The 11,634-nt window shown below is 53.9% G+C and overlaps 1 protein-coding gene across 1 annotated transcript in view; it reads left to right on the top strand.

Moving 5' to 3' along the window:
* The window catches only part of Ryr1 (ryanodine receptor 1), a 109,492-nt gene that overhangs the window by 83,502 nt on the left and 14,356 nt on the right, over positions 1–11,634 (top strand). Inside the window, exons 90-92 of the mRNA XM_055594688.1 lie at positions 8,379–8,720; positions 8,810–8,970; positions 11,134–11,314. Coding sequence (XP_055450663.1) covers positions 8,379–8,720; positions 8,810–8,970; positions 11,134–11,314 — 684 coding nt within the window. The remainder of the gene's footprint in view (positions 1–8,378; positions 8,721–8,809; positions 8,971–11,133; positions 11,315–11,634) is intronic.

Below are 11,634 nucleotides of genomic sequence, written 5' to 3'. Positions count from 1 at the left end.
AGCCCCTGCCTAGAATCCCCCAGTGAGGGGCTGGGCTGTGCTCAGTGATAGAGCCCCTGCCTAGAATCCCTCAGTGAGGGGCTGGTAAGATGGTTGAGCAGGTAAAGGCATTGCTGCTAAGCCCGATAACCTGAGTTTAATCTTTCAGAGCCACATGGTGATAGGAGATAACCCACTTGTGCAAGTTCTCTGACATCCACCGTATGCACATGCACGAATATGTGGATGCACACACACGCACACATACAAACACATAATCAAAAGGAGGAAAGTGCTCTTTTAATTCACCATAGTTTGGTGTGGGGTCGTACACTTTTAATCTCAGCACTCTGGAGGCAGAGGCAGGGATCTCTTAGTTCAAGGCCAGCCCAGTCTACAGAGTAAGTAGACCAAGTGCTGGAATTCAAGGCATGCACCAGCCACACAATTAAAACAGGTCTTTGAGGCGTGTGTGTGCGTGCGCGCGTGCGTGTGTGCATGTGTCCCACATGTGTGCTGGAGCCCCGAGAAGTTAAGAAAGGGTGTTGAATCCCCTGGAGCTGGAGGTACAGGCGATATGAGCCCTCTAACACGGGGGCTGGGACCAGAACCCACGCCTTCTGGGATCATGGGAAGAGCTCCTAACTCCGGAACCGTTCTCCAGCCCTGTTTTCCTTTTTAAATACATTATTCGTTCATGGAATTTTAACTGAGTCTGTCTCCATCTGCCCGCTGTCCTGTCATCTCCTACCCCATGCCAAGCTCTTCTTAGTCCTCTTTGTATCTTGTCATTATTTTTTCATGCAAATACAGATAGTCTTATTTTCCCTTGTTTATTTGTTTGTTTGTTTTGAGACAAGTTTCTCTGTGTAGCTCTGCTCTCTTGGACTCACTGTAGACTAGGATGGCCTTAAATTCATGGAGATTCGCCTGCCCCTGCCCTCTGCCCTCTGCCCTCTGCCCTCTGCCCTCTGCCCTCTGCCCCCTGCCCCCTGCCCCCTGCCCCCTGCCTGGGATTACAGGCGTGCACCACCAGACCTGGCTATTTTCCTTTGTTCTTACGAAACCCTCAGGGCGCTGTGCCATTGGTGCAGGTTCTCTGTGGTGTGTGTGTGTGCAGGCGGTTCACACCGACGCATGTGCAGGCATGTGTTTCCTTGGGGTCAGACACAGAGCCCCTTGCAGGATTTAAGCGTCTTCTATGTTACATTGCGCCTGTTTTGCCTGCCCTGTCTGTGCACATATGCATGCAGTTGCTTGCAGAGGCCAGAAGAGGGCATCAGACCCTTGGAACTGGATTTCCAGGCCTTGGTGAGCCCGACAGTGTGGGTGTTGGGAACAAACCCCAGGCCCTCTGCAAGCAAGAGCAGTACTGTTCTTAACTCTCAACCACTGAGCATCTCTCCAGCCCCTACTTTTGTTTTTGTTTGTTTGTTTGGTTGGTTGGTTGGTTTTGTTTTTGAGACTCTGGAACCTTCTACCAAGATGGCTTTAAACTCATAGAGACCCACCTTCCTCTGTGGATTAAATATGTCAATGTGCACCACCATGCCTGGCCCCAGCCTCTGCTTTTTTTATTTCTTGAGACAGGCTCTCATGTGGTCCAGGCTGGTCCCAAACTTAATACGAAACCTAGGATGATGTTGGACTTGTGGTACTCCTGTCTCCCCTGTCTCCTCCTGTCTCCCATTGTCCTCCTGTCTCCCCCTGTCTCGCCCTGTCTCCCCCTGTCTTTTCCTTTCTCCCCCTGTCTTTTCCTGTCTCTCCCATCTCCTCCTGTCTTGCCCTGTCTCCTCCTGTCTCCCTATCTCCTCCTGTCTCCCCGTTTCCCCCTGTCTCCCCCGTCTTTTCTTGTCTCCCCTGTCTTCTCCTGTCTCCTCCTGTCTCCCCGTCTCCTCCATCTCCTCCTGTCTCCCCCCCGTCTCCTCCTGTCTCCCCCCTCCCCCCCCCCCGTCTCCTCCTGTCTTCCCCTGTCTCCTCCTGTCTCCCCTGTCTCCCCCTGTCTCCCAAGTGCTTCGATGGTGAGATGCTGGGAAGTCTAGTCCCTGTGTGCTCTGCTAACCACACCCCCAGCCCTGCCCACACTGTGTTATAGCATGTTTTGGAGAACCTCCCAGCCCATTTTCTGGGGGTGACCAGCATTCTGCTTCGTGTATATACTGTTTCGTCCACCTGTTCCTCTTGACGGATGCTTGGTTCCTGGTGTTTTACTGTTGCAGCCGAGGGAGCCACAGAGAGCTTTGCAAGCTCCGCGCTGCAGGAAGGATGCAGTGTGTGCCTTTATCACGGCAGGCAGAGCTCCCGCACACAGCGGTTGGCCTGCTGGAGAGGGACGAGAGCAGTGCTGACTGCCATGAACACTCACACTTACAACAGCTGGCATGTGCGTGCGTGAGTGAGTGTGTGTGTGTGTGTGTGTGTGTGTGTGTGTGTGTGCATGAGTGGTGCCCTTCAGAGGCTAGAGTTCACAGGTAGCACTGCCGGGTCAAGGGTGAAAACAAAGGCCTCTGTCCCTGGGATGGGGACTGCCGTTTCCCCTGTGCCGTTCGTGAAGGCGGGAGGGAGCAGCTGTCTGCCCACAGCCTGGGCACCGGGCCACACCGGCACGTCTCTGGCGTTCTGCCAGCGTGAGAGGTGACAGCTAGCAGGCGTCTCTCCTCGTGGTTTTCCCACTACGTGCACAGCTAAGCATTCTGATTTCCTGTTTCGTTCCTGTCACTGGTTTTGTGAATTGACTTCCTTAACCTCTTGGTTGTTGGTTCTGGGGTCTGAACCCTTGGCCTCCCCTAGGCTAGGCAAATGCCCTACTGCTGAGCGCTTCTCTGGGGCTTGTTCAGTTTTTTTACTTAGTTTTTGTGGGGTTTTGTTGGTTTGGGTCTTGTTTGGTTGGTTGGTTTTGGCTTTCTGCTTTTGTTCTGAGGCAGGATCTCCCTCAGCAACCAAGAGTGGTCTGTAACTCTCTGTGTAGGTCAGCCTGTCCTGGAGCTCATGGTGATCCTCCTGCCTCAGCTACCTGGGAGCTGAGATTATGGGTGTGACCCAACACTCCCAGGATTATGTATGTATGTATGTATTCATTCCTTCATTCGATCATTCATTCATTCATTCATTTTGGGGTTTTGGAGACAGGGTTTCTCTGTGTAGCCCTGGCAGTCCTGGAACTGGCTCTGTAGACCAGGCTGGCCTAGGACTCTCAGAGATCCACCTGCCTCCGCCTCCTGTGTGCAGGGCTGCTTTTCCTTATGATGCTATTTCAGCCAAGCGGAATATTTGCGTTTTATGTGGAAATTCACATAAAGCATTTATTAACTTTTAGCAAACTAGATAATACAAACCAAACAAGAATATGCTTATCCGTCTTGTAAAGAATTCAGACCTTGTATCTAGAGTGGAGGTCTTTATCATCCTCATCATCCCTGCGTGTGGTGTGTCCCATAGTGTGTGTGTGGAGGTCAGAGGATGGCTGTCGGGAGTCAGGTCTCTCCTTCCACTGTGAGTTCCAGGGCTCCAACTCTGCTCAGCGGGTCTGGGTTGGCACTGATTGCCGTTCCCGGCCACATTCTCATCCCGCCTGGGAAGGCCCCGGCAGGCAGATGTGTGCAGGTGTCTTCCACGCCGCGCCCTCGTGCAAACCTAAGTTACCGAAGAACCGTAGCACCCAGAGGTGAGCTTGTGGGTGCTCTGCCGCTGAGCCAGAGGGAGGCTCTGTGTGGGGCGGCTCGTGCTGGGTACCTCGACGCCTTGCCTACAGCTTACCTCAGGACAGACTCCCAGCAACAGGGCTGCCCCCAAAGAAAGCCCAGAGCCGTTAACACTCACCGCCACCCCCACCGCAGGCCCCGGGAACCACAGACTCGGTGTCTGTCTCTGAAGACCGGCCCAGGCTGGACCCTGCTTATCAGCGGTATCTGGCCACACGCGTGTGTCCGAGAGGCCTTCCTTTTATATGACAAACCACAGGACATTATCATCCCTAACCAAAGCCACAGTATGAAAATAAAATTGAAACTGTCCACATCTGGGGCTGCAGAGACCGAGGCAGCGGCTGAGAGCACTGTTGGGGGCCAGCGACCATCCTCAAGTCTGGTTCCGGGGGCCTGAGGTCCTCCTCCGGCCTCCGAGGGCAGCGTCCGAATGTGGTGCGCACGAAATAACTTTCTTGAAAAAAAGCTTTGGGTTTTGTTTTGGTTGGTGTTTTGTTTTGTTGGTGTTTCAAGACAGTGTTTTTCTCTGTAATAGTCCTGGCTGTCCTGGAGCCCCCTCATGCACCTCTGCCTGGCAAGAAAGGTGTTCTTAAAAAGTTACCCACAACTCACCCAAAAACAAAACAAAAAATTACCCATAACTCTTTTTTTTTTCTTTTCTTTTTGAGACAGGGTTTCTCTGTGTAGCCTTGGCTGTCCTTGGGCTCACTTTGTAGACCAGGCTGGCCTGGAACTCACAGAGATCCTCCTGCCTCTGCCTCCCAGAGTGCTGGGATCACAGGTGTGCACCCACCGTGCCCAGCCTGCCTTTGTGATTTTTTTAAGAGAAAAAAATCCATTTATGTCTCCGTTTATCTAAAATATTACTTCAGCGTTTCACGTTTACCCCACACCAAGTCCCCAAACGGCTAGAGCCTCTCGGGCACAGTGTCTCCCAGGCTGACCCGGGCCACACTCTCCTCCTTCGGTGTCACTTCATGTGTCCTGTCCCGAGTTTTCTGTCAGCTGAGATTTGTCACAGGCATTCTGGAGGATGTTTCTATCCTGTTTGAGCGTTATTTCCATGACCTCCCCCCTCCCGGGCACATGCCCTGGGTCACCCTCCATTTGTAGCGACAGCAATTGCCAGTGATGAACACCCAGACACACACGTTCCTTAGAGAGGGAACACGGTGATGCTTAAATGTCTGGACTCCTCCAACAGCATCCGTCCATTTCCCAAGCAAAGCTTCCCATTTTACGACATGCTTTGCAGCTTATGGTTGAAAAGCCATGTTCAGAAGTGGTCTAAAAGGACTTGTTACTTCTCGAGAAATGGAACAAACTTTAAAACCGTCCCATTTTAAACGTCTTTCATGGCAGATTTGGAAATACCAGCTTTCCTAGCTGAGTGTGGTGGCTCCCGAATGTAACAGCACTTGGAAGGTGGGACAGGAAGATCAGCGGTTCAAGGTCAGCCTTGGCTACAGAGAGAATTTAGAGCCAACCATGGCTACATGAGATTATGTCTTAAAAAGCACAGAAATGAAATAAAAGTAGATCTATTAGATTTTTATTATTATAACAAAATGCCTGACGTGATGAGTTTATAAAGAGAAAAGGTTTTACTTTGTTTCCGGTTCTCAGGGTTTGAGTGCAAGATCAAGCAGTCCCTCTGCCTTTGGTCTCTGGGGAGGCCAGGCTTCCAGGAGAGGATGTATTGCTGAGCAAAGAATGCAAGTCAGGAGCCAGGAAGGAAACTAAGCAGGAAGGACTAGGGTCCCCTAACCCCCTTTAAGCTTTCCACCAATGGCCTTAGGGCCTCTGACTAGGTCCCACCCCTTAAATAGCCACACCTCCCAATATAAGTGATCTTTTAAGTGAGATCTGTAACACCATGACTTTTGGGGGACATATCTAAAGCATAGCATTGGATGCGGCCCCTTGATCATGGCAGCATGGCAGTGAGCAAAGCAGAGACACCCCACTTGAATCAGAGGGGGGAAGGCTACTGAACATCAGCTAAAATGATCGTGTGAACGGGGTGTCTGGCAAAGGCCCTTCTGTGGGAGTGCTGCTGCAGTTGAGATTTGAGGACCCCAGCACAAGGGTGGAGGAGCTTGTGGGGCTCCCCACAAACAGACAGCAAGAAGGCTGAAGCAGGCGGGAAGGAGGGCAGTGTGGCCGCAGAGGCGGCTGGGGAGAAAGGGAGAGGCAGAGTCTCAGGAGAATGGGGCAGCGGCAGGGCCCGGGGCAGCTGGTGGGGCCGCCGGGCAGCAGGTGGGGCCCCCGGGCAGCAGGTGGGCTTTGGAACTTACTGACTATGGTGTGAAGGGATAGCAGGTTCTGAGCAGAAAGCTCAGAGCTATGATGGCGGGAGCCAGGATGAGGTGAGGATCAGAGAGGGAGGAGACAGGAATGGGCCCTGAATCTGAAAGCAAAGCTGCCAGCTTTGGTGAGAGATCCGATGTGGGCGAGACAAAAGGGAGCAAGCAGGCATGACTCAGTGATTTTAACTTCAGCGCTGTGGGTGGGTGGGGGCTGCCACTCCTGAAATGGGTAAGGCTTGGGGAGAGGGGGCACGGTTTGTCTCCTAAAGTTCATTTCCGGATTCAGAGGTGGTCCTTCATGCCTTGTAATCCCAGCGCTCTGGAGGCAGAGGCAGGAGAATTGCCAAGAGTCCAGGGCCAGCCTGGTCTAGACAGAAAGTCCCAGGCTAGCCAGGGCTATGTAGCAAGACAGCCCTAAGTAATAACTAAGAAGCTAGCAAGGTGCTTCTGAGCGTCACTCTTTGTGGGGGGCCTCCAAGATGTGTCAGCTGTCACGTTTGTCAGAACCCAGACGGGGGGGGGGGGGGGGGGGGGGGGGGGGGGGTCGTGACGGGTGTATGTGCAGGGTGACATTTGGAACCTGGAATCCCAGTGTTATCTCGTGGGAAGTAAAAAGCAAAAGAAGGGGCAGCTCCGGGGCCCGCCTCCCGCCCGCTCCCGCCTTCCCAAGTCTGGAAGTGAAGGTCACTCCAGCAAAGCAGGTGGACGGTGTTGATGAAGAAAAGGCGGGACAGACGGAGGGTGACCAAGCAAGACATGAAGTCTTCAGAGCAGAGCCCAGGCGTGCTTGGGGGGCGGAGCAGAGGATCCCAGGCTCCTTGTGAGCTGTGCTGAGCGGTGGGTGCACCAGAGATGAGACGTTCCCATGTAACTGAGTCTTCTTGCTCTGTGGTTTTCGGGCCTTTCATGATGCGCAAAGCCTGTTACTCATTTAGAAAGCATTCTTGCAAAGCTCTTGCCTTCTCGAAAAGGACAGCCCAGAGCCAGGAAATTTTGCTTCTGTTTATACCCTGAGCTCCCTCTCTCTGCATTCTGCAGCCCATCCGTAGGTTGGCCAGGAAACTCAACTCGTAAAATATGACCAGCATCTTTCAACCTCAAACAGAAGGCTGGGACGGCCGGGCTGCTGCCTAGCTCACGTCAGAGCTGCCTTGGAACTTTGGGTGGTTTGCTTTGGTTTTGCTTTTATTTATTTATTTATTTTTTTGGTTTGGTTTTTTTAGTGGGACTGTAAAATGCCCTCTGACTGCTGTGCAGTCAAGGGTGTTTGAGAAACTGCTTTGAGCCGGCCGATGTGGCGCACGCCTGTGATCCCAGCACACAGGGAGGCAGAGGCAGGGGGATCTCTGTGAGTTCAAAGCCAGCCTGGTCTACAAAGTGAGTCCAGAACAGCCAGGGCTACACAGAGAAACCCTGGAAAGAGAGACAGAGGCAGGCAGGCAGACAGACTGCTTTTGCAGACTGCCTGAAGATGCATTCCTAGCATGCACGAGGCCCTGGGTTTGGGTCCCCGATTTGCATAAGGGGGGTAGGGTGGTGCGTGCCTGTAACCCTAACACTCAGAAGGCCAAGGCAGGAGAACTAGAAGTTTCAGGCCAGCCTTGGCTACATAGTGAGTTTCAGGCCAGCCTGGGCTATAATGAGATCTTGTCTTAACAAAACAAGCAAGCAAGCAAACAAAAAGAAGCTAGCACAGTGGCACACACCTTTGATCCCAGCACCCAGGAGGCAGAGACAGGTGGATCTCTGTATAGTTAGATACCAGCCTGGTGTACATAATAGGTTCCAGAAGAGTGAGGGCTACACAGACCCTGTCTCAAACAAACAGAATCAAAATTAGTTTTTAATTTAAAAAAGAAACAACAAAAACAAAACTCACCATTATGAGCTGGGTGTGTGGCACACACCTTTAATCCCAGCACTTGGGCAGCAGAGGCAGACAGAATTTCTGTGAGTTTGGGACCAGCCTGGTCTACAAAGAGAGTTCCAGGGGCAGCCAGGGCTACGCAAAGAAACCCTGTCCTGGAAAGCCAACAACACCAAAACAAACCAAACACCATTATTTTACCAAGAGCACAGGGGCCTTTTTGTTTCTGTTTTGGGATCACAGCCATGTACCCCCAACACCCCATTTATACAGCGCTGGGAACCCATCATGAATCTGCAGCAAGCACCCTACCGACTGAGCCTTTGGTTTGGTGGGGTTTTGTTGTTGTGTTTGTTTTTGAGTCGGAGTCTCACTATGCTGTCCTGGAACTCTCTGTGTAGACAGGCTATCCTCGAACTCACGGAGGGCTGCCTCTGCCTCCCACGTGCGGGGATCAGAGCAGCAGCAGCAACCTGGCCCAGGCCCCTGCACACACGCTGACCGGCCCCCCTCCCATAGGCCATGGACAGCCAGAAGCAGTTCTCTGGCCCAGAGATCCAGTTCCTGCTGTCCTGTTCCGAGGCGGACGAGAATGAAATGATCAACTGCGAGGAGTTCGCGAACCGCTTCCAGGAGCCGGCGCGCGACATCGGCTTCAACGTGGCGGTGCTGCTGACCAACCTGTCGGAGCACGTGCCGCACGACCCGCGCCTGCGCAACTTCCTGGAGCTGGCCGAGAGCATCCTGGAGTACTTCCGGCCCTACCTGGGCCGCATCGAGATCATGGGCGCGTCCCGCCGCATAGAGCGGATCTACTTCGAGATCTCCGAGACCAACCGCGCCCAGTGGGAGATGCCCCAGGTCAGTGCGCGTGCGCGGGCTTGCAGCCTGGGGGGGGGGGCGAGAGAGGGTCCCTGCAGGGGCTGTGGACACCCCTGCCCGGCCCACAGCCGAGCTCCGCCACGCCCCCAGGCGTCGTGGCCATCCCCTGCGCATGCACCGCAGCAGCGGCGCATAGGTGTGCCCCCGGGGGGCTGCAGGCCCCGGGTGGCCGCAGGCCCGCTGACCCGGGAGCCCGGGTGCTCTCAGCCAGGATGCAGTCCCGCCGGCCGTGCTCCCCTCCGCCTCCACACACCCCGCTCCCCTGCCCGCCCTCTCACACACTTCCCTCTCCACCCCTGACACCGTGCCCCAGGCGGCCCGGGGAGCCCCACACATCCAGCCCCCAGTGCTTGAAGGTGTCACACGCTCCCCTGAGGGTGCACTCACAGCTCCGGCATGCTAAGCTCAGCTCCCCGGGTGTGCTAGGCTCCACTTCCTTTTTCTTGCTTTCCCCTGCCTCATGCCCTCAGCCCCTGCCCTGTCCTGTCAGTCACCCGGAGAGGTTTCCTGCACGCACTTGCACACGGAGCCTTCAAGCCCTTATTCTCACACATCCGTGGCATGCACAAAAGCCCACGGGGCCCACAGGGGCCCACACACTCTCGGCGTCCCGAAACCTACACCCCTCCTACCTCACCTCAGTAGAAACCAGCTCACGGATCAACCACAGAGGGTCCCCACACGCCCTAGGCCCTCTTACACTGACACACACACACACACCCACACACCGCTTGCACGGGCTATGTAAATGCAGGCCCTTGCGTGATTGCCCCATCTTCTCCGCAGTCCCCCTGCTCTTCCTGCACACAGAGCCTCTGTCAGCATCTTCCAGGATGCTCGATTCACACCCGAATCCTCTCTTGGCCTGTGGTTTCCTCTTGCTCTCCACAGAACCCTCACGATCTTACACCACACACTCACATCCCATCGGGGCCTCGTGTGCTCATCCACATCCTTGTGCCCAGAATGTGTGTGCACGTGTGCCTGCAGGGAGCCTCCATTCACCCTCCCCCCCCCCCCCCCCCCGCCCCTCCCCTCCCCCTAGAGCATTCCCTCTCTTCCCGGGATCTCCCCAAACGCCCCCTCTTCCTGCGCACACCCAGCTTTGTAGTAGCAGAATCAGCTGCAAAACGTTGGCCCTCAACTGCTATTACCCGGAAAGCCCAGGAGGAGCCAGCATAGTGGCGTGTGACTGTGTCCCAGCTCGTGGGACCACGGCAGGAGTTCAGGGCCGGCCTTAGCAGCCCCAGCCCTGGAGATTAGCCTGGCCTCCAGGAGCCCCTGTCGTGTACAAACACACGCCTGTGGCCCCGGCATGTGAAAGGCGGAGGCAGGAGGATCATGCACCAAGCAGGCAGAGCTAAGTGTGGAGACCGTCTCAAAACAAAAACAAACGTAAAAACAGAATCTAGCACAAAAGCTAGATTCTGGAGCTGGGTTCTCGGGAGCTCAAATTCTACTTTTTATTGAAGGTCTGTGTTAGCCCGGATGCCTGTCTAGGCTTATATAAATTCTTGGTTCACTGCCTACAAATGGGTGCTATACATGCCCATGCACATATAATACATACAACCCTACATGTGTGGCATACACACACACATGCACGCACCGATATGTAAAACTTCTGCACCTCAGACTAGCCCCAAGCCCACTTTGCAGCCCAGGGCAGTCTAGAACTTGGATCCTCCTGCCTCAGCGTCCCAGTGCTGGATGCAAGCGTGCGTGACCGTGCTCCGTAACTAGCTGCTGTTAATGACCTTTAGGCCGCGTGCCGTGGTGTGCACCCGTGGACCCAGGTACTCTGGAGGCTGAGTACCTGCTTAAGACTGTGTAAGGCCGTGAGTTCAGAACCAGCCGGGGCAGCGTAACGAGACGGGGACTCCTTAGATGTAAAAGAAATTATGGACTATGGTGGTGCACACCTCTAATCCTCGCATTGGGAGGGGGCAGAGATTAGCCAGCGTCTGTGAGTTTGAGGACAGCCTGGTCTATGCAGTGAGTTCCAGGCTAGCATATAGTAGGACCCTGTCTCCAAAATAATGATGGTGATAAAGATAAAAATAGTAGTCATCACCATCATCACCGCCACCATCACCACCACCACCACCACCATCATCATACCATCATCACCACAACAATCATCATCACCACCACCATCATCACCATCATCACCATCATCAACCCCATCCTCATCATCCCCATTATCCCCATCATCACCACCACCATCATCCCCATCATCCCATTATCCTCCCCATCATCACCACCATTACCATCATCCCCAGCCCCACCACCACCATCACCATCATCATCCCCATTTTCATCATCCCATCATCATCATCACCATGATCCCCATCATCATACTATCATCACCACCATCACCACCACCAACCAGCATCCCCATCATCTTCATCACCATCATCCCCATCGTCATCCACCACCATTACCATCATCCCCAGCCCCCCCCCACCATCATCACCACCACCATAATCACCACCACCATCATCCCCATCATCATCTCCATCCTCATCATCCCATCATCACTATCATCCCCATCATCCATCATCACCATCATGGTCATCATCATCACTGTCATCCCCATCATCATCATCATCATCCCCATCATCATCACCATGATTCCCATCATCATCACCATGATCCCCATCATCATCATACTATCATCACCATCATCCCCATCATCACCACCACCATCCCCATCATCATCACCATCACCGCCATTATCACCATCACCGCCATCATCACCATCATCCCCATCACCAGTTAGGAGTACTTTCTGCTCCTGCAGAAAGCCCTGACTTCGGTTCCAGCCCCGACACTGGGTATCTCACGCCCTCTGACGCAAATCTCTAGTTCTAGGGGACCTAATGCCCTCTTC

Source organism: Psammomys obesus, unplaced genomic scaffold, assembly GCF_907164565.1.
Source record: "Psammomys obesus unplaced genomic scaffold, mPsaObe1.curated_primary_1811, whole genome shotgun sequence".
NCBI classification, from domain to species: Eukaryota; Metazoa; Chordata; class Mammalia; order Rodentia; family Muridae; genus Psammomys; species Psammomys obesus.
Note: the sequence above shows the minus strand (reverse complement) of the source record. Positions and strands in the feature narration are given on the sequence as shown.